Genomic DNA, 23646 nt, shown 5'->3' on the forward strand with positions numbered 1-23646 from the left:
TATAACCAGTGTATACAGAGGTGTCCTTACTCTCAGGCAGCCTGAGGTCAAACACCAGATTCCACAAAGTTACCACTTCCTGGTAAATTTATATCCTCCCCAGGACAATGTTCAATTAATTCATGGGAATCTGATTGACAGATAGTAAAGACGAAAGACAGATTCAAATTTCCCCAGATGAGTGCATTCTAGAATTTCATTTCTGTATTTCAGAAAAGACTCACTAAAATGTTGGATCTTCTGGTTAAAAGCCAAGTCTGAATGCGAAGGCCTCTGGGTGTGGAGTACTACCACAAACAGGTAGCCAGAGATGGGATCTTTATTTCACAAGTTTCAAGATACAGTACAAAATGAGTCTGTACATCTCTCTATTAACAGGATTTGTTTACACAATTATAATACACTTCACCAGCCGTTATACTGCATTCCATTAAATATAAAATAAATTTACAAAAAGTCTAGTATGGTGTTCCTTCACAATGTCAGCTTATGCTCTTTAAACACGCCCCTCAGCGTTTATAGTGGTCATATTTTGATCATATCAACATTGTTTTTAAATAAAAGAGAAATAGTGTCAGATCGTTCACCAATAAATAGTAAAGGAAGAACTTCTGAATGGCTCCTTGAACATAACCAAAGGGGCCCTTCATCTGCATACAAAATCGGCTTTTAATGTGTAAACAGTCTCTTTAAGATACAAATCATTGGTATATGGGGCTATTTCACTAGGGGTATTTTCTTGAAACCCCTAGTGGGTGAAGACACTTAGGTCCTTTTTCAAAGAACACTACTCATTTAAAAACCTGACAATATAGCATCCAGAAATAGTTTCTCTCGTATCTGAGCAAAATTTTTTTTTGCATAAAATAGTTTTTTTTTTTTGCTCTGGTTATTTCTTGGATCTCTCAGGGCCGTAATATTGTATACCATACTTTAGAATCACTTCAAATACCAGCTGTTCCTGAAGTAAATATAAGCCTGCTCTTGTTGGCAGGGAGGGGGATCACTAGAAGCATCTTGTTTTGAAATATACATGTGAGGTGTTAGTCCAAACCCCTGGAGAGGAAAATTTTGCAGATGTAATTAGACATTGGTGCAAATGCCACACACACACACACACACACACACACACACACACACACACACACACACACACACACACACACGAGGAGTTGAGGTCTGCATTTGGAGGCCTACAGGCCTGCTCCAAGCACTAGAGGACAAGCATGAGGAGCAGTGAAGAGAGAGAGAAAACCCAACCAAGCAGCCAAACAAAACCAAATTCTGTATATAGAACACCCAGCCACCAGCTCCTTACCAGATCCCTGGTAGTTTTTAATGCTTCTCCATGGTAGAGATGGTGAGTGATAAAAATGTTCAGAAATTAATCTATATATATTTTCAGTAGAATTACAAACCTTCAGGAATATCAAGATTTAGGACTTGCATTTTTACATTAATCTAGTTTAGGTATTAATGAATTTCGGGGGGGAAAAAGCCCCTGTCCAACCTTTTTCTGTATTATTGGCTAGTAACTAAGAAAACCCGGAAATCAGAAACAAAAAATTCAAGAACAAAAACTCCACCTTTGTACAACACCACAGAAGTAAAACTCGTGGTCTCTAGACTCTGAAACAGTTGGTGGCCCGGTGGGGCAGGTGCACAGGAGAACAGAGGCTGGACAGAGCCTTCGTAGGCTGCAAGACAGACCACGAAAGGCAGCAGCAGGGATGGGCTACAGGGAGGAAGGAAGTCACGCTCTATCTGGTAAATCTAAATCCTAACGCTAGAACTCCCGAATCCTGGAGTTGGCTTAATGTCACTGACATTAACTAGCTTTATTGCCACTTTATTCAAATGGATGCCATTAGTAAGTACTGTGCATTAGTTTTAAGAGAAACACCGAACCCAATCCTATTTGCTAAGGTACCATGTCCCGTGAACTGTTAAGAGACCAGGAGCAAAGCAGCTTGAGACCATGTGTGAAAGAAGTGGTAAGGACTGAATTATTTTAAACCCGCCATTCAGACTTCCGGTAGCAGATGGCCCAGGCTGGAGACAGGGTAATAAGCCGAGGGAAGGGCATCTGCAGCAGTGACCATAAAGAGGATAGCAAGGGGCAAGTCTGCTACATGAAGAGCAAACCTAGACTGTGTGCAGCCTTAGGTAGTGTATGCTATTTTAAGAAATGTTCTCTCCAAGTACTCTCTGTGCGAAGTAAAGACGGACGCAAAAATGCTGCTGTCCAAGGAGGCTTGAGGTGGAATGGCACGGGAAAACCATAGAAGCCACTGGCATCTTCGAGTTTATTTTTAGAGACTGGGTCTTGTGTTGCCTAGGTTGGTCTTGAACTCCCAGCCTAATGTGCTCTTCGTCCCTCAGTCCCCCAGTGACAGGGGACTACAGGGACAGACCACTGCGCCCAGTTCCTGTAATAATGTAAGACCTGCCTTCTAAACAGCGCTGGGACCATAGAGTTCACTTGCTGGGCTGAGGGTGGGGCTGGGAGAGGAGCAGCAGTAAAGGACCCTGCTTACTGTACCACTCACAATCTAATCTCCAAGCACAGGACACCAAACGAGCCTCACTATTTACCAGTGCTGCCCAAAGAGAGAAATGGTGGCTGCCTCTCAAAGATCTGCTTTTGTGTACATGGCCCCTCTGTGGCCACGTCTTCAAATTTGGAGGCAAATATCTTCGAGGAAAATTTGCTTACTGGGTTTCCTATAATACTGTGAGCACACACGAACGTACACAACTTCACATTTAAAGCCTTCATGTTCGTTATAGAGGAACTAGATTGAATTCTGATTACAACCCCAACATTCAAACTCAAAGCTTTCCAAAGTCCACAAGTGATAAACTCCAGTTGCGCTGCAGACAGGGATTACGGAAAACAAGGTCAAGGTGACAGTGAGCAGGCCGGCCTGAGCCCCGTGGGGGGCTGGGCTTGGGTCAGTCCTTTCACACGGGTGAGCGTGTGAAGCTCTCAATGTTGGCTGCTCGCTCACTGTAACAGCGTCAGTTTCCTAGCGTTTACAACAGAAGGGCGGCAGCATGACCGCTGAGCAGTGGCTGACGTTCTACAGCCACAGGAAACGTCAGAAACGAAAAGCTACCACAGCACACACAGCGGTACACCCAGGCCTTTGTTTTTGCCATGCACTGGGTCTAAGCCATCCTCAATCATCTGAGTTTTAGAATTACAAAGGAAGTCACCTCCTCCCATATCCCGACAACAGAATTTCGTATTTGAAGATTTCGGAGGGCTGTCTGTTCCTGTGCCATAAGAAATGCAAAGTACAACGAAACCTGGGAAGCATCGCATCAACCCGAGGGAGGGCGCGTCTCAGATCCCACCTCAAGTCGGTTAAGGCTGTTTTCTGATTTCTCCAGTTAGTCCATCCTCTGGTGTCTGGACTAGGGCTCTGTACACTCAAACCAACAAGCAAATCACACGAGTACTTGGGGTAAAGTCCAACGTAAGAGTAAGGAGTCAGTTCATTGAGTTTTACTTCTGTTCCACTGCAAGGAAGTGATGGCCACAAAGACTTCTTTAGTAAAGCCTTTCAGTCTTCGAGGAAGAGAAGTCTGCCATGACCTGTCACAGCCACAGTGCAGGAATCGATAATCCCTTTTAGAACAAGAGTGCCAAATATAGGAATGCGCATGTAGACTGGTAGGATTTCCCAAACACCCTGAAGACATCCTGCTTGGCTTGTTTTGCTTTTGACTTAAAGGCAAGTTCTATTCTCAGACTTAAGCATGTTTTTAGGGTTAAACTTGCAACTAACTGGGTTTTCCCAGGTTGTCAATGCACAGGACCTTAAAAGACATGGATGTAAGAAGTTATGCACATCAACAGGATGACCAAAGGTCTCTCAGGAAAGACAGTGGGCACAGTAGACATGACTTGAGTGTCTTGTGTATGTTTGCAGAACGAAGAGAGAAAAAGAAGGGAAAGGAAAGCCACTGAGAGATGTCATTCCATATGGCACTGAGACAGACATTCGCTGTAGCTCTGGTGAGAGCTACTCGTCCCTGAAAAGGAAGGCAGCAGGTTTTAAGCAGCTTCTGGGATTCAACACTTCCTCACGCCTCTTCCAGGTGGTGGCCACCATCCAGAGCCCTACATCAAATGCGAGTGTTCTCAGCGAGCAGCTCCTTAGTGGTCACGGACCCAGGCGAGGGTGGCTGCTACTGTGGTGGCTGCTGCTCTGGGGGTCCTTCCTGCTGGGGAGGAGCTGGCCGTGGCCCTGGGGGCCTGGGAACTGGTATGTCCTGGTGCTGTCGCTGCCTGTAGGCTATGACTGTACCCAACAGCAGAGCAATGATGGTCATGAGGTAAAGATCCCACTCAGGTCCCAAGAGCTGGTCCATATCCAGTTGTGTGAATAGATCTCGAATCTTAATGAGAACAACACAAAAAGCATTATCACTTCAATGTCAGTAAAAGAACTTTGAAAGTAGTTACTTAACAGTAGAGAGAAGCACGAGACTTTGAAGAACTGGATTCTGGGACACTGCAATGGTTTTCTTTCTTTTCTTTTTTTTTTTTTTTCTTTTTTTCGGAGCTGGGGACCGAACCCAGGGCCTTGTGCTTGCTAGGCAAGCGCTCTACCACTGAGCTAAATCCCCAACCCCACTGCAATGGTTTTTAAGCTCTTCTTAAAAGGCATGTCTCAGGACCTAAGCTTTGGTTTCCTAACAGCTCACAGCAGCAGATGTCCAACCGCTCTTTCCATCAGAAATCTAACGGGGCAGTTTCCAGTTATTTCTCTAGTAGGTATTTAAAGGATCACAGGACAATAAAGGCACCCCCCCTCTCAATCTGAATCCTGTACACCTCTAACCTCACACAGTGACAGTGAGGCCAGATGAGGCCTGCTCTCCTCACAGCCAGCTGTGCTCCCATGTAACTGACCACTACAGGACTAGGTGTCCACTTGATGAGCAAACACCTCTTTTTGGTTGTTTTAACTAAAATGCACACTGTTTTACACAGAAACTTGAACTTTCTTAGTCCATGAGATTTTGCAAAATTATGCCCCAAAAGCTCCCATAATACATATTTGTAGGCACAGGTGTAGGAAAAAAAAAATTCCAGGAAACTATTGTGTTCCCAGGGAATTTTGTGTCTTTTTATCCAGCTTGACTTCCTTCCCATCAATACTTATTTCTGTTGCAGTGTTTAATGGGCTGAGATTACTTTGCTCCTTTTTGTTCCAGTTGGAGAATCTTACTGCCCTCTTTGTAGATCTGCATAAGAAAACAGCGAAAGCACCTTCTCCACGGTACGCTGCCATCCTGCACGTAGACTGACTCACTGAAGAGAAGTGTGGGGAACAGCAGTATAGGACAGCCCTGCAGAGTCCGAGAGCCACCTCCTGTTGGCTGGGTATGAAATCTAGCACAGGCTAGACGGCTACTCTGTCCCCACACCTCAGCCTGGTCCTCACTGTCGGCTGGCCAGTGCGTTTTGGCAGGAAGTACAGCACACTGGCTCATGCTGCCAAGGACTGCAACGACTGACATTATACATATGTAAGTAGCTGGGTGGGCGGAGTCTAAGGTATCCTGGGTTCTGAGAATCTTTGTGGAGGATCTCAACAGTGAGGTTAAGGTAGCAAAGGGGAGAAGTCCATAGTTTCTGTCAGCGTAGAACAGGCATTGCTTACTTTTAATTCTGTATAAGGAGAACCTGACTCTGACAATGGGTTTCGCGGTGTGGGATAAACTAAAGGTTAAAGGCTCCAACGAAGGCTCCAAGCATCGTAGTGTTTATGGAGCAAAGGGCTGCACCGCTAACCCACCATCCAGGAGCAGAATCTAAGTGGGTTCTGCCCCTGTTAGAGCAATCAGATGTAAGGGAAGCAGCTCTCAGGCTTCCCCTCCAGCTTTCTTTGCCTAAGGTACTGGTCTGACTTGATGTTCATTACTGTTTCAGAGTGTCCCGAGTCAGGTCTCTGTTTCCCTGAACACCAATGCCATGTGCTGTCCTGTCAAGAGCGCTGAGAAATGCCACCTGCATCTGCGCTCCTGCAGCTCTGCAGCTTACCCACCTGAGGAGCTCCCTTGCCCTTTACCTGGAGAGAGAGACCCTGGGACTCCAGCTTTTAATCTCCAGGCCTGAGAAAGCGACGTAATTTGTATTTGTTAACTAAGGGACGCTGCTCACTCACGTTTGCTTCCCGTATGTACTGTAAGAAATAGACGACACCTAATTTGCAGAGTGCGAGGAACACAGGTACTTGTGCATCTGGGCTGGCTTCGGCTGCCATGTCATAAAAGCGTTTTGCCAGGTGGATATCCTAGAGGACAGAAAGAGAAGGAGATTCTATCTAAAATTAACGTCCGGTACCCAAAGGAAAACCACAAGCTTTACCCAGGTAAAACTCCTTTAATTATCTAATCAAATGATTTTGAAAATTTAAGATAACTTTAAGATAAAATTTAAGATTTTGCGTGTGGACACGCTGGATTCAGCCACACAGCTGACACATATTACTGATCTAGCAATTTCCATGAAAATCTCTAAGTTTCAAGTTAATTTTAGTCAGTGTAAGCAGCTCTGGTCCCACACTGGGGTAGGACAGCCAAGAATCTGCAGTTGGTCCTGCTCTAGAGAAGTATGGGAATCTCTCAGCCTCTACTGTGTGTTTTCTAAGACAGAAGTGCAGGGGCCAAGCCTGGGTTCATGGTAACCCGTGTCTGCAAAGGAGTGCTGCTGCTTTACTGTGTGGGGTGGGAAAAACCTCAGCCATCACTCTGTCGAGGCAGGCATCTTGCGATGCTGTTTTAGGAGCAGGCCCCTGTGTTGACTGATACAAACTGCCACAGTCCTGCTTACATAATTCTGAAAAGCGTGACCCAAGCCATGGTCAATTCAGTCTTAGGACGGCAGGTTTAGAATTCAGAATGGAGGACAGGATGCTGGGAGCTCTGAAGAAAACCAAACTTGTAGGACAGAAGGCAAAGGAAGAGGAACACCCGTCTCCCTCCTCCATTCACAGATCAAATGAAGCTGTTACTTTCAGGTAGTCCTATTCCCAGCCTTCACATGTGTCATTTGTGAAAGAGAAAAGCGCTTTCATAATAGTAAGACTTCGGTTAGTACCCGATTACAAATATGTAAGTTAAACATTTTTTACAAATGGAATCTTTTGAGACTGTGGATCCAACTTACTGTGCTACCATGGACTTAGTGCTGTGAATGGTAATTAAGCCATATCAAACCACACCCGGAATCACATTTTCTAATCATTACTAATCTTCACACTTTGGTGTTGAACTGAATTTTGTTGCTGCTGTTGTTTTGAGACAGGCCTAGGAGCAGCTGGGTGTTGAGGAAGACCCTGATCTGATCCCCCTGCCTCCACCCTGGCTGGCATTGCAGGGTGTGCCCCATGCCCAGTGGCCCTGAGTAGCTTGTAGTCGTAAGAATGCTGACTTCATTTACAAAGTCGTGCTCTGTAAGGCATGCCATGCTATGGACTCACTGTGAGCTTTGTATCTAATCACTTATTTTCAACAGCTGAACCCCACTTCCCTTCTGGAGTACTCTTTTATCATAGTCTTTATTTCAAAGTGTCAAATAGTAATACTTTCTGTGAATCCTGTTGGGGTAGATAGGTAAAAACTTGGAACCATTCTAAAGAAAAGTAGGTTTCATTAGGAAGATGAAGGTCAGGAAAAGTTCATCAGTAGAAAAGATTTTAATCCATTTCAACATGATTCAGAGGCAACTGTGTTGACTAAATGTGCATGTAGTTCCTGACAAAGGGAGCTTTCCAAGGGCAGTGCTACCTAAGACACAGCAGAGCTCACACCGTGTATGTGTGTACTGGAAATGACACACTGGAGACCCGCTTCTCCTCCTGTAGCTCCAAGTCTGACAGAATTCCAAAAGCACTGTCTCGTTCCAGTGCAGGCAATGCCCCCGTCTTAGCCATGCTACTCAAGTGCCAGCTTTGATGTCACACTCACCTGTTTAATGCCTAGGCCCTTCTCATGCATGTACCCCAGGTTAAACATAGCTTGGGCACTGTGCTGTTGCTCTGAGGCCAGGCGGTAATGAATAAACGCAGTCTCGTAATCCACGTCAGTGCCAAAGCCATAGAAATGGTAGTCTCCAAGTTTAATTCTAGCCACAGTATAACCTGAAATAAAAATAAAAAATAAACTGCTGAGAAAGTATGCTTAAAAGAAATTAAAAGTTATTTTTTAAAACATGCGTATATAAAACAGAATTTTCATGATGTAGAAAAACTTTAAAAGGATCCCTGAACCACGTTCTAAGGTCAGTAAACATTTAGAGTAGACATCATCTCTTCTCAGAAAGCATGTTAGCAGCATAGAGACGTTAGGCCACCCTGCAAAGGATCATGCTCCACCTGTCACTGCATGGAAAACACTATTCAGTCTGAGCACTGCGCACAACTGGAGAAGGAGAGGCCTAACGTGGAGAGGAGTCTGTGAGAAAAATACACTAAGGAGAAAGAGTAGGGAAAGTTGAGTTCTTTTCTATTTCAGGATGGTATTCTACACAGTCTTCAGTTATCAATGAATACAGTCAACTGGCCTGGTAAAATTCAAATGGTATTAAAAATGCCCATCGAGGACTGGCACTCCGACCACTGACCTAGGAATGAAGACTGATCACAGGGTAAGGAGCAGTGTCTGATGACATCCATGAGAGACGAAAACCAGCACAGTGAGGATCCTGGGAAAGGCTCTTTCTGACCATTAGCCAGTCACTCACCTTGGGAGGCGGCCCTATTCCAATGCAGCAAAGCTCTGGGGTAAGTTTCATTCTCACCTACAATGGTTGCTTCTCCTACAGGGGAGACATGAAACAGAAGCCAAGTGTTTTCAATTGTAAGTCAGGGTGGAGCACAGCAAATACTAATGAAGGCGGTAAACAGGTGGTAGAAGGTGCCAGGTTCAGAGGGGCCGTGGGTCGGACCACACTACCTCCTGCAGCAGGTTTTTGCCCGCCGAGGTTGACACTAGTCTAGGGAGATGGGCGGAAGGGCAGTTGTATTCACTTCAGTTTGAAAATCTACTGCTCAGTGTGGTTTAAAGCTTCGACAGGGCGACCGTGGAGCTTACTCTGGTCGAGGATGAAGGCTGCGTTGCTCTGCGCCACCTCGTAGCCCTGCTCCGCCAGCAGGAGGTACTGGACCACGGCGGCATTGTAGTCCTCGTCTTTATAGCTGTTGTAGGCAGTCATCAGCCTCTCTGACCAGCGACCGCGCTCACACACGTTCTTAAACAACTGTGCAAAGAGGAGAACTACATGTATGTGCTGGAAAACAACTACATGTGTGTGCTAGAAAACAACTACATGTATGTGCTAGAAAACAACTACATGTATGTGCTAGAAAACAACTACATGTGTGTGCTAGAAAACAACTTTGCATCTTGGCTATGGTGATTATTAAGTCTGCTCCATGAGCTGCTGGCTGCTGGCTTTCCTTACCCTTCAGAAGCGACCACACAGTAGAAACAACAACAACCTACGTCTGTCCACTGTGCCAGGGCTGTTCTAGTGACATCTGTGCATTACAGGTATCAGCACATTCTCCTACCTGGGGTGCTGCTCATGAGGTGAAGTCTATTAAAAATCCCAGCTGACAAGGGAGGACTTATCAGTGTCCTTCAGTGACAGGCGTGAGAGCTAAGGGGAAGCAGGCCCAGTTAGGAGATGCTGGCCTTGCCCTTTTCATGTGTCCGTCAATGTACTTTTTGATCCTATGCATCATCTACTGACCCTTGCAAACACTGCTTCTTACAGGATCAGTGAGCGGAGTCAGCTTGTACCATGGAAGGAGTCAGGTCAGGAGAACGGGAGAGCAAAGGGCCGGCCTGGCCAGCAGTAAACCCATCCCTACAGACAGAACAGCCCTCACCTCCACTGCAGTGTGGCAGGATCTCATCACCCCTGTGCCGCTGGCGTGCATCTGCGCTAGGTTATAGAAAGCCAAGATATGGCCTCCCTGAGAAGCTAAATTAAAATACTTCAAGGCCTGTTTATAATCTCTCTTGACTCCAATGCCATCTGCAAGCAAAACAAAACAGACAAATGAAAGGTGAGCAGTCTTAAACAGGATTTAGTTAAGCACAGAGAAACTAGAAGGGGAATGAAACTAGTGGAAGTCAGAGTTCTTACTCAGCAAAACATGTCAACCTCACCAATGCAGAGTAATATGGATGGCAATGAGAAGCGAGATGCAGAAGTATTGAATTGGTAGAGCATGAATTACCCAGAATCGACCCCTCCCCACCCGGTTTTTATCTTGGCGCCATCTAGTGGAAGCCGGTCGAGCCTGTTCATCTGTGACCCACTCTGATGATACCTACTGTAGTACATAGAGCCAAGCTGCAGCTGCCCGTCCACCCAGCCTTGCTCAGCAGCTTTCTGGAAATACTTGAGTGCCAGGTCATAATTCTGTAGAAGGAGATGCCAAACGGTAAGAAAACACCAAGACTGATACACATGAGCACAGAGACATTCTCTGTATAACAAAGTATACATATTCTAAAAATAAAAAACCCAAATAAGAGCTGAAAACTAAAATGCAAATAAGAGTTTTATGAAACAATTTGCTTTCAGAAGGCACAAACGCACATAGAACACGAGAGCACGAGTTAAGACAACTTGTTTTACTATCCACCTTCAAACCTTAATTTATCTAATATTAAGTAATACTATTTTCTCCTTATTTGTTCCCGTCCTGTGTACATTACAAGATGCTATGTTTTTCAATCCCAAAGGTCTGTGTCATTGTAGAAAAAAATTAAAATACATGACTCTGATTTTGGTATCCTAATTTCCAGGAGTCGGGTATCACTGTCTTCTGTGTTAGAAAATAACTACAGATAAGATTTTAAGACTCAGTCCTTAGTTTCAGACACAACGATATACGTTGCTTGGAATAACATCACGATTCAGTGGCATCTACCCTGAGTCGAGGGCCAAGGACCAGCAAGTGCCTGCAGACACAATGTCAGCATTTAGGAGGTTACCGGTGACTGGCTATGAGGCGGAACCCTGACAGCTAAGAGCTAAGGCAGCTTGTTAAGGCTCATTCTTTGGAGGCACTGGGCTTTCAGCGAAGGACTGGGGAGAAGAGAGGCAGAAGCTAGGAGGAGCGAAGGGCAGGAGTTGGCCTAAGGAGACAGTTAGGTGAGGTGTGAGGAACAAGTCAACTCAAGAGACAGCAGGGAAGGGCTCGGGCTTGCTGCAATGGCTTGGTTCCACCAGGTTGGATGTGGAGCTAGTCAAAGACTACCTCCCACCAGCACTGGCTGACTGCTTCCTAAAGTCAGCATGCCACCCGCACACTTACAACTTGAACTCCTCTTCCATAGAGGTAGGCCATTCCAAGTCCACTCTGTCCCACCGGGTTGCCCTGTAAACCAGAGAAATGAGACAAAGTGATAAGGCGTAATTAAAACAGGGGGAGGATAAATGACTGCAAAAGAAATAATCTGAAAGATATTGAAATATATCTTAATTAGTTTCCAAATAAGACACCTTTTTCTTTCTAGTCATGTTAAACACGAGTTTTAGACACCAGTGGGCTGTCAGTAATTTGTTTTCAAAGATTAAACATTAACTGCCTTTAAGATCAATTCTTGTGACTTGACTTATGACCACCGGTACCATGAATTTATGACACAAATGTGACCAACATTATTTCACCAAAATTAAAAGCCAGTCCCATGTGGGGTGTTTGAGCTTTGGTGATCTCCTGCCTATGGAAGGAGGAAGACAATGCCGTTGGGATCAGTTAGCAGTCATATGTTAACAGGAACAATGCTACCTGGAGGCATTAATGCAGTGACAAAGTATTTCCAGATGCAGAACAGAAAATTCTAGAATTCCTTCAAACTCAGAGGGATAGATGACATCTTAAAGAGATGGGTCATGGCATTTCTCAGGAAAACACTCAAGTAACATTCTGATGCATGGTGATCTATCGTTGGAAAGAGGTTGGTAAATGCTCAGGAAGCATACAGGGTTTTAAGTATCCTATATGCATTTTTTTTTTTCTGGGCCAAAGAAAGTCCAAGTTGTGTATCATGGTTATCAATGGAACTAGATCATGGATGCTTTTAAACTCTATACTACAGCTGAGGTAGGTTATGTAACTCCCAATTTCACGGCTAAGAACTAGTACTCTCCTGATTAGGAAACACTAAGCTAACATTTACCAGTTGGTTATGATTAATCCTTCCACACGTACATCTATTGAACACTAGTAGCAGCATGCAGGTCGGAAAGCCTTACCATGTCAGCAGCTTTCTTGAAGTAGTGAAGTGCCGTCTCGTTACTCTGGGGCACGATGTCACTTCCCTCAGAATACATCTGGAAAACACCCCCGATTCCATGTGGAGTTGTCTCTGGTCTCCACACTTTTCCCTTCTCATCTCATTTTCATTGTTATTAGCTTTCCTGACATTACCCCACAGAGTTTACGATTCTTCATAGGAAAGTGTAAAATTGAAAGCAAATTTTATTGGTAAATATATACATATTTTTAAGTATTTGGTATTCTATTAAATATATGGTTTAGGTATAGATTTGAATATATAAAGCAGGTTACTGGCTGCCTCAAGAAATCCTAAACCATTTTTGAAAATTACATTTGCTTATGTATCTGTGCTTATGGGTAGGTATGCAGGTAACATGGTACATGTGTGGCGGTCAGAGGACCACCTGCTCCTCTCCATCAACAGTCTGGGTCCTAGGGATTGTCTTTAACCCAGGGCGGTGAGGTGGCTAATAATTTGGTTGAGACCAGATGACTGATCCCATCAGTACAGGCAGACTTTCAAGAGTCACAAAGTCTACTTTGCCATTTCCTCTACCAAGCTGCCCCAGAACAGGGTAAATGGTGCATCTGGGGTTAACAGATGTTGGGGAGATGGCTCTGGGTAAAATACCAGATGTAAGCATGTAGACCTAAGCTAGAACCACAGAGGCCAAGTCTAAAGAAGCTGGGCATGATGGCATGCACTCGCAGTCTCAGCCTGGGAGGCACAGACAGACAGGCAGATTCCAGAGGACTGCTGGACAGCTAACCTGGTTACTTGTTAAGTTACAGGCCAATGAGAGACCCTGTCTCAAAAATAAGGTGGATGACACCCAGGGCTGTTTTCTGGTCTCTCTCTAGGCACACACATGTGCATGCACACCTACATACACATCGGACCTGTGTGCAAATACACAAGACAACAAGTAACTAAAGTTATTTAACAAGGTATATGCAATACTGACTTATAGGACCAGTAAGGCCTAAGAAGAAAGGAAAACACGTGGCCAGCAGCGCTTTACACATAATATACTAAGGAAACAGCACTAAAGTTGCTTTTAGACATAGGATTAATTAGTAATTTAAGAAAATTTAAGTATAAATGTTGGGAATAAAACATAAATAAAACAGATAAAAGACCCCATGTCATGATGCTCACTACCACAGCATCAGTACCACACACTCCATGCTATAAATCTGGAATGTTCCAGCTCCCAGTTAGCTGGCTGAGATTATGTGGTGAGAGTATGGATGAGATTTTCCTATATGTAAAATCCTTGGAATCCCCCTGAATTTCCCTCCATTATGATTTGGTTATACATGAACAACTGTCAGTTTGCACTGTATTACTGTTAAATTACTGAAAATGGAACTCTTCCCTGACACAGAATCTCTTCGTTAGTTTTTAGATGTAAATGTTTCCTTGCTCCACAAAAAGACTATACTTAGTGGTGCTCACAGATGTCATATTTAAGGCAATGAAAAGATCTGCAGACAAATGCTAAAAACTCTCTCACTCCACCATGAAAAGAAACACAACTGTGATTCCGAGTTAAACCCTGTGTGTTATACAGTTCGACCCTGACCACTGTGTACTGTAGATACAACATTAGGAGCAAATGCTACACTATGTCTAAGTTGTCTAAGTAATTCACAGAGCATTTACCTTAAGACAGGACACAATACCCTTGAGCTGGAAATTTTATTTTGCTGTTATAGAAATAGCTGTAGGTATACAGTACCTTTCCCAGGAAGGCCATAGCATGTGAATTGCCAGCATTTGCTGCTAAGTTGAAGTAGTCAAATGCTCTCTGTGAAAGAATTAGAAGAATAATTATTTTTTAACAGAATTCATTTCAACAAAAACACTTATTTCAGGAGTATCAAGAAACTTTTTTTTTTTTTGCTATATTAAAGCAACTTAAAAAATAAGAATATTCATCAGGATTTCAAATAGAATTGTGTATATCTCGAAGTTTTATAACCACAAAGAAATGGTGTTCCCTAAACTTCACAGATGATGATGTCTATTTACAGCTGATGTGAACAGGCTTCAGGCAGCCTACTTCACTAGTCTACTTTACTATTGGTCCTCGTGAGAAAGGAAAGGAACTAAGAGGCAGTCACAAGGCATGATATATTCTGAGATACAGCTTCCTTCAATATAGTGAGAGAAAGATGTGGGGCTGTACTGGAGTCCATGACAGCACTGTTGGAAGACACTCATCACCCCCTCTCAGCTCAACGTTGCCATGGCTCACTTCTGTTACGGCTCTTACCCCACTGCCCATCCCTTGTTGGTCCTCATGATTTACCATTTTTTCTTCAGAGTTTCAGCTTCTTTTCCATGGGACCACTACAGGATTCTCCTTTCTACAAGCATGACTGGCTTCCGCCAACTACTTCAGAAAGGAAGCTACAGACAACCTCCTCATCACTAGTGCAAGCCTCTCTTCTCACTCTACCTCTCCAGTATCTGATGCGCCCACCTCACGCCCCTGGAGACACTCCTTACTTGGCCCCACACACCACTCTTTCCTTAGCCTTTTCTGTCCTGCCCTCTGGAAGCCACCCTGGCTAAGTCTTATTCTATCTTCTGCCTCTTTACGGTCACGCTCTTCAGGGCTCTCCTGACGCCCGCATTCTCTCTCACTTTATGCTCTCTGAGCAGCCTCATTGTGCTCACAAATCATCTACTCGATGGCAGTGTCTACACTGCATGTCTGAGCTCTGAACTAGCCTAGTTATGGAGCTTGCAAAGTACCCAATGAATCCCTACACTGCCTGTCCATGCTTCTACTCCATGTTACATCTTCTCTCATATGAGCCTCTCAAATATTCTCCACTTTGATTTCCCCGATTGTACTTTGGGATTCTACTAACTCATTTTCCCCATGGTATTAGCAAAAGCCAATGTTTTCAAATCTGTGCTCTAAGAGTCCCTTGAAGTGCAGAGGTTAAGCTGACACAAGCAAGCACTGACTGTCTAGAATTACTATGTTCTATGATGTCAGCACTATGGGAATACCAGTCACACTCCTCTCTGCCCTGGGGCCTGTGCGTGTTCTGTTCCTTTTGCCTTGGAATAGTCCTACCTCCAGGGTCAATATGCCACCCTCTTCTCCCTAAAGAAGTCTTTCCTGTCAGCTTCCTTCCCTTACTTATTATGTCCCTTGATTCTGCTTTTAATCAGCAACCACAACTTGAAATGCTTGCTATTTGACGATGTAAGTTATTTAAAAAGTAACTAATATGCCACTGAACTTGAAACTCCAGTAAGGACAATGACCAGAGCTGTATGCTGAACACCTGGCAGTGACCGGCACATAGCAACCACAATGTTTGTTGGAGTCACAAAGCCGTGTGCTGGGAAACCCTAGTCTTTCACTGCACAGTCACTTTATAGGTTTCCGCAGCGCACGGTACGAGAACATTCCCAGATCTTGCATGCACGAGCTCTGGGGCAAAGCCTCGCAGAATCCTGCTCTCTTGTTATTTTTGTTCAGTAGCATCATCTAGCATACATTTTGGTGACCAAGAGACAACAGCAGCTGTCAAAAGTTGCACAAATAAAACCCACAGGTGTTTGGCATAACTCATAAGTGTAGTTTTGTGACAATTTAGTCCTTAAAATTGAGAGGGTACATTATATGAAATAACATTACTTGGTATAGTTAATTAGTATGATAGCAAAATAAGAATTTTATGATTTGACGACTCTTTGAGAACTCACGCCGTGCTGGGTTCTGCTGGGGTCTGGGTAAAGTGTAAACAAAGCACACAGGGCTATGCTCTCTTCAACTTAGGCTCTAGCCAGGAAACAATTTCAGTTACGTAACAAATTAACCTACCTTGGACAAGAATCACAAAGAGCACATATTCTCAGGTATCCTTTGTCATATGAGACCTTTCTCTGGAGTGGGGATGGGGCTGATGGGGAGACATTATAGGTTGGTGTTGAGTTCTGGAGGCTGGGTAGGAATTACCACATAAGCTAAGTGGCTGTGCTGATGGTCACCACCAGGGACTTTTTAAAAGGGGACATTGCTTGAAGTCATGAGAAAGAGGCTCTCAGTAGGCTGAAAAACCTTAGAAACTTCTGTGTGCTCATGCCTTAGACAGTAAGGGGCTGGAGAGGTCCAGACACTGGGATTGGGTCTTGGGGGTCAAGTCAGAGGGCAAATCTTTAAGCTACTGGAACCCACAGAGCACTGAGAGTTTTAGGTGAACCACAGTTCACCTGCTTACAGAGACACATTGATACCTAGAACCTGCAGGTGGCAGATAATTCAGACAAGTGACAGGTGACAATACTGGAGAGAAGGAAAGAGAGGAGTCATATTTAGGACGGAAAGCAGACACAGCTTGGTGAGCAGCTCTAGATTAGATGGGAGTAGTGTGCGCTCCTGACAGCATTTCCTCGGCCCTCGTCAGAATCCTTTAAAAGGCGCTCTTCTTTATGGCTTCCACTTTGCTTTTTGAAAAAAATTAATTTTTAATTATGAGTATTTGTGTGTCTGGGTGTGAGTATGTATACCTGAGTGTAGGTAACTGCAGGGCCCTAAACAGTGTCAGATCCTCTGGAACTGGAGTAGTAGCTCCAAACTGTTCACATGGTGCTGGGAACAGAACTCAGGATGCCTGTAAGAGCAGCGAGTACTTCTAACTGCTAAGCCATCTGTCCAGATCCAAAGGGATCGAAAGACCCACTGTTATATTTAAAACAACAAAAAAGTCAAGATGTGTTTGTGTATGTTCATGTGTGTGTGTGTGTGTGTGTGTGTGTGTGTGTGTGTGTGTGTGTGGTGTGTGTGTGTGTGTGTGTGTGTGTGTGTGTGTGTGTGTGTGTGTATATGTGTGTGTGTGTGTGTGTGTGTGTGTGTGTGTGTGTGTGTGTGTGTGTGTGTGTGTGTGTGTGTGTGTGTGTGTGTGTGTGTGTGTGTGTGTGTGTGTGTGTGTGTGTGTGTGTGGTGTGTGTGTGTGTGTGTATGTGTGTGTGTGTGTGTGTGTGTGTGTGTGTGTGTGTGTGTGTGTGTGTGTGTGTGTGTGTGTGTGTGTGTGTGTGTGTGTGTGTGTGTGTGTGTGTGTGTGTGTGTGTGTGTGTATGGTGTGTGTGTGTGTATGTGTGTGTGTGTGTGTGTGTTTGGGGTAATAAACCTAGGGCTGCAGAGATGGCTTGGCAGTTAAGAGCACATGCTCCATTCTTCCACAGGACCTGAGTACAGTTCCCAGCACCCACATCTGGCGGCTCACAACCACCTGTAACTCAAGCTCCAAGCTGTCTGACATCCTTTTCTGGCCTCTGTACTGGTACCTGCTCATATATGGCATACAGAAACAGGCACACACAGACACACACACACAGACACACACACTAAAAGTAAATGAAAAGGGCCTTTCTGGCCCTTCTGAGGTCTATTCATGTGTTTATCAGCCATCAGGTAGGTCATGAGAGTTCCCTTGTGACAGTTGTTAATGAGCCTGAGTAGCTTAGAACACACACACACAGCACCATGTTTTGCTACAATGTGAAGAAAGCCCTATGACAGGGTAAATACCTGGTGATTCTGTTCTACTCCACGCCCTCCATGCAGATGCAGCTGTCCCAGACCAACCTGAAAAGCAGTAAGAACGATGCAAACGTGAGAGTGAGCATCTGGCATGCAGCTAAAATCAGACCCATAGCTGGCTGCAGGAAGGCTCTGAGCGTTAGCCAGAAGACTAGAAATCCAGTCTTTCATCCTGCGTGTTAATTCTGTTTCAATTATCTTAAAACTGCCAAGAGCTAAGAAGGCACGCTTTAGAATCAATAGCATTCTTTTGCGGATGTATACAGAGTTTGTGAGTGTATGTATGTTCACGTGTGTGTAAGGACACATGTGTGCAGGTGCAAATGCATGCAGGTGGAAGGCTGACGTTGCTGTCAGAGTTCCCCCTCAGCTGATTTCCATCTTATTAATGGAGGCAGGATCTCTCAACTCACCAGAGATCCCCAGTAAGGCTGCCCTAGGCAGCCAGCTTGCTCTAGGGACCTTCTGAGTGCTAGCACTACAGGCAGGAGCCACACTCAGTGCTTATGTGGGTTCTGGGCACATGAACTCTGGTCCTCAAACTTGTGCAGCAAGTGCCTTACGTACTGGCTCATCGGCCTGCTTCCCTAAACAGCTTTAGACAAACGGTGCTGGCTTCAGTGAACATGCTCTAAGGGAAATAGTAAAGGATGCCCTTAGGCTAACAGACACAGTCATCTGAGAGGCTTAGAAAGAAGAAATGAAAACAAAAGGAAAGACCAATCTGTGAATGAGTTTAAACTAGTATTTGCTGTATAAGAGATTCACAAAACCATGTAGAGTTAAACCACGCTAAGCATATTGTAAAATCTCCGTGTCATATGGGGAACAGTAACATGTTACACACTAGACTTGGCAGGCAGACTGAGTGGCAATCTCTAGGGAACACAAGGAAGGCCTGACTTGTTCATGGACAGAGGCGAGGTAACAGCGGCGGGCATCATACACAAGTCCAAGGAAGCAGAGGAGAGGGAGTGTAGAAAAGGAAGGTAATTAGACAGCAGATACAAGAGAACACTTAAAGCAAAATACACCCCTGAAAACTAGACAAGGCAGTTGCATTCTAACTTCCATGAGTAACAGTAGATCCTACTGTAGATTCATTACAGTTTTAATTAAGACTCCCTTCTGTGAGCCTTAAAACCATTCTTGGTAACTGTTACTTATTTCTATAGATCCCAAACAGCTGCGATTTTAATGGAAAAAGGTGCTGAGAGTGTAGGATACTCTTCTTCTAAAGGAAACAAAGCTGATAATTACTCAGAGCACAGACAATATTACTTACAGATGTGGGTGCTTGCCCTCCCTTCCTGGATTAAGTAGACAGTGCAGTAAGAAGTGCCCTGAAGCACACACACCTGTGCTTGGACGTCGCCCTTCTCAGCTAGGAACTGGTAATACTGAATCAGATCTTCTTCCAGCATCCCACTGTTCATCCCCGGGTTTTCCACTTCATCAGGCAGCCGTATTCTCTGGACTACAGAGCCTCCAGTTAGGGAGATATCACTAGCGACTGATGGAGAAGGGACAAATAGACGAAGTCAGAGGAGCAGGCCCACAGCTGTAGCAGGCAGACGTCGACAGACATGGGATGTATGGTACTAATTCTGTAGTAGTCAACAGGCAGCAGCATAATAATGCATTAACAAATTACACTTCCACTGTGAAACATTTAAGAATAAAATGTAAATGTGTTTCTTGATAAACAGTTAAAAGATAAGCCCACTCAAAAGAGTCATTTTCAGTATTTAAATTACTACAACCAAAACATATATATTTAAAATTAATTGCATTTTTTCCCCTACAGGGTGAAAGAGAAAAAAATAAAACAGGTACCATGATTGGCAACAAGACGATAATGGGTCAGTGCCGACTCGCAACTCTGGAGGACTCCGATGCCAGCCCAGTAGCGGTAACCCTGTAAGACACCTTGGAGTGAGACTGCAGCACCAGCACAGGTTTCTGTAGAGCCAGCCACACTCAGAATCTGCTTCTGCAGTCCTTTGACCCACGCACTCCAACAAGAAGTCTATAGCTAAGCACGAGAAAAGAACACTCCTAGAGCAACCAAACAAGTGCCAGGAGCTTCCCAAAAAGGCACGTACATAGTTTTCACTCAGAACCAGACTTAACATTAGTGAGAATGAGGTGAGTGTACCGATATAAAACCATAAACTGGCAAACGAAGGAAACGTGCCCAGGACGCAGGTACAATTACTCTAGTAACAAATGACACAGAGTAATGCAGGAGGGACGACTGATTATCAGGAACATGAAGCAGGAAGGAGCTGTGGGAACCAGTTGTGCTCCTGGGCACCACTCAGTTATTTTGCTGGATTTCTATCTGCCCTGTGTATCAGCTCCCAGCATTCTACTCTTTAGGCTATCTTTGTCTACTGCAGTATCTGATCTGATCCTGACGATCACTCGGTAATTATGTTTGAAATGATCTTTGATTTACGCATCTGGCTGGACTAGCCTTGTCTGTGCTGTCAGTAACCAAGTGTAGAGATCCCTTCCTTGCTGGATGGGTTTCCTACTTTTAGTTTCATGTCACTCAGTCCAACCGTGACACTCCTGTCAACAAGGGACTTATATTCATTTAAAACATTGCATCCATCACACACCATGTCATGTGACCTATCCCAAACTGAATTCACAAGAAAGTTAGGCCACTTAGCCCCAAAAGATTCTGGTGGAAAGGTCTGTATCACTAAGCATCATAAGAGGTCAATGCTATCAGTTTATACACAGATATTTGCAAGTGTCCATTATAGGACAGTTTTTTGTATAGTAGGACATCAATTTAAATGCAAAGATGATCCAATTAACAATTCTAATTTACATAACCATTAACAAGAATCTGGTGGATGTTCAACTGAGTATTTGATATTAAGAGAATCTCACAGCAAGGTTAGGAAGTACAACTACTGACGACATACATTTTACCATCTAATGAAAGTAGCCTTTAAGCTCACACTTACCAAAACCATATGCGCTATCAGGTTGCCTCCAAGAGCTCCAAAAGTATAATACACAAGAGCCTGTGAAAATCAGATACATAAATGGGCACAGGCCAGTGCTTATTCAATTCCAAATTTAACGTGCAGTAAGACTTCACTAACATTACCTTCGCCTGACTTGAATTAACACCAAGTCCAGAAGCGTAGAGAAAGCCAAGACCCTGGGGTGAAAGGAGGAAAAGTCAGTATTCTAACTTTGGTGAAGACATACAGTTTTAGACACTGAGAAAAGTCAAGGATCTTAACTATGAAGATTTGAGGACAACTATGCAGATGGCTCAGTTAGAGAGCTGGAGCAATACATTCAGCCCTCTATAAACCACGCAGTTAAGTGCAACTTTAACCAACCTGAGTTCAGTTGGAAGGTGAACGGGAAGTTAAGAAGGTATTAACTAGAAAAACAAAGTCAACCACACTTAAACGCGGTTTGGACTTCATTTGCTTTAGCCATTATGAAGATAAGACACCTTTTACGACATTATATCAACATATCTCTTCCTCTGCAGGGAGGAATGAATAGGATAACAGTATCCCAGGACAATAGTGTCCAAGCAATCTCAGGAATGAAGAAACACCAGGTGGCTAGGTGGCGGCCGTATCCACAAGAAACCGCGAGTCATGAAGTCACCCAGCAAAGCCTGACACAGCTCCAGCGAAGCTGAGCCAATCGCGGCACGCGCTGCCCTTCTGTCTCTAACTTCTGGGTTTTGGTCTCTCCATGTTGCTGGGGACTTTCTGCATTGATTCATTTTATGTCTTTTCCTGGGAAAATTATGTCTAAGCCTTTTTTTGGGTATAATCCTAAAATTAACTTTATCTGGCTCTATCTGGAGGTTTTCTTTACGCCCTGGAGACTATGAAGCACGCAGCTAGCTGAGGCCATTACTCCAGGAATCGTCTTGTAGTTTCTGCCCCGAGCAGGCTCTAACAGTATAATTGGTGCAGGGTAAACAGACAATAGCAAACTCTGACGGGCCAGGAGAATGGTTACAGATTCAAGCCTCCATCTACAATACCCTTAGAGCTCTCTGAAGGTGTAGGTTAAAGATAGGGATGGTACAGTGTACATCCTGGGGGAATAACAACGCAGTAAGTAAGATAAGATTGACTAAAATAAGCTCTTCCTACTTTATAGTGTAGAAGATGAAATGTACAGTAAAAGAAGTGAGGTATTAGTATTTGCTAGTCGTAAAAAGACCTGTTCATATTTTTCTGTTTGTCTGGGGTGCTTTCAAACTGCCCACACTGCCAACCTAAAAGCAGGCTGTCATATAATGAATGAGTTTCCTTTGGAGGAGACATTTTTTAGGTTGTCTAAACTGGAGTTACAGGGTTGGTAATAAAACCTGTTCTGCCTGTATCTTCTAATTGTGAGTAGACTTGTAATGTGGGACATGTAATGAAAAATTGAACACACAATCTGTATTCCTTGGATTATCATTAGTTTGCCTTTGTTCTTGAAACATGTATAACTGGTTGCTAGTCAGTCAGTCATATTACCCAAGTGATAAGGGCAGAGTGACAGAGAAGAGGAGTGTCATTAGTCTATTTCAGCCTTCCTTGCAGTTAGGTAAGACTATGATCCTAGATATGGTTGCAAAGAAGGCCAGCTGTTGCCCAGGAGTCACCATTTACAAGGAAGCAACACAAGGCTCAACCTCATTGGCAGAGCAAGAAGTATCTGACTTGGGGATCTGACTGCTGCATCAGCTATACCTAATTACCACAGAGAGAGTGCTTGGTGGGCTCTGAATGGAACAACACTGCCTTAAAGACATCAATGCCCCTGAGGATAATATATGTGTACATAGGTTTACTTAAGTTGGTTTAATTAAGAAGGGAAAATATTTCAGAAACAAGAAAAACAGTTAAGATAGCATCTGTTAAAACGATTAAAAATGAGACTGAAAATGAGAAGAAAGAACAGTGGATTTATTAAGTATTCCCAGAAAATAATGGGTATGATCCTGCTAGTATAACACCTCGAGAGGACTTTCTCACAAATTCATTCCATTATGGTTAGGGGGAAACAGGCATTTTTCTAGGTGGCAGAAAAACTTTAGAGGAAAATGTATCTTATAAAAAAATTTCATAAATATGCATGTATTCCAACAATTTATTCTTAAGTATAACTCATATTTTGATTAAGCCTGAATTATCAGAGGCAGTTTAAATAAACACAAAGTATAATAAACACAACCTAAAAGTGTATGTATGGACATATGTACAGATGTATGTTATGTATATGGGTGCTTTGCCTGAATCTGTGAGTAAAATACTCTTGCAGGCCAGGAGAGGATGCTGGATCCAGTGGAAGAGGAATTACGGCTGTGAGCCACCCAGTGTGTGCTGGGAATTGAACCATGGATTTCTGGACGAGCAGCCAGTGCTCTTAACAGCTGTGCCATTTCTTCCTTCTCCAATAAGATGGCCTCTTAAACCTAGGCATCAACCTCTGTATTCTCTGTATTACTAACTGGATGTTGTGCAATGTGGTATTGCAATTCACTTATAATGAATAGCTAAAAATAGTTACTTAGGTTTGCCAGCATTTAGCTGTGGTATTTGGCTTACAGGAAATACAGGTAATAGAAAAACTAACTAATGGATACTGTGATGAGGACAATTGAAGGCAGGACATTCTGTAGAAAAAAACCGCATCTACTTCTAACATAGAAACAAATCAAGCACCTAACCAACCAATCAGACAAAGGCTGGGTTAGAAATAACAGC

At 43.8% G+C, this 23646-nt stretch overlaps 1 protein-coding gene across 1 annotated transcript in view; it reads right to left on the minus strand.

The window, feature by feature from the left end:
• Nucleotides 1-301: 301 nt before the first annotated feature.
• Nucleotides 302-23646, minus strand: part of Sel1l (SEL1L adaptor subunit of ERAD E3 ubiquitin ligase) — a 43345-nt gene continuing 20000 nt past the window's right edge. The window contains exons 7-21 of the mRNA XM_032908232.1: nt 21021-21074; nt 20875-20934; nt 19727-19808; nt 19249-19403; nt 17879-17935; nt 14063-14131; nt 12296-12373; nt 11352-11414; nt 10363-10450; nt 9912-10060; nt 9112-9277; nt 8762-8836; nt 7987-8159; nt 6183-6311; nt 302-4407 (exon numbers count right to left, since the gene is read on the minus strand). Of these exons, the coding sequence (XP_032764123.1) occupies nt 4198-4407; nt 6183-6311; nt 7987-8159; nt 8762-8836; nt 9112-9277; nt 9912-10060; nt 10363-10450; nt 11352-11414; nt 12296-12373; nt 14063-14131; nt 17879-17935; nt 19249-19403; nt 19727-19808; nt 20875-20934; nt 21021-21074 (1608 nt within the window). The 3' untranslated portion in view covers nt 302-4197. The remainder of the gene's footprint in view (nt 4408-6182; nt 6312-7986; nt 8160-8761; nt 8837-9111; nt 9278-9911; nt 10061-10362; nt 10451-11351; nt 11415-12295; nt 12374-14062; nt 14132-17878; nt 17936-19248; nt 19404-19726; nt 19809-20874; nt 20935-21020; nt 21075-23646) is intronic.

This window comes from Rattus rattus, chromosome 7, assembly GCF_011064425.1.
Source record: "Rattus rattus isolate New Zealand chromosome 7, Rrattus_CSIRO_v1, whole genome shotgun sequence".
Lineage (NCBI taxonomy): Eukaryota > Metazoa > Chordata > Mammalia > Rodentia > Muridae > Rattus > Rattus rattus.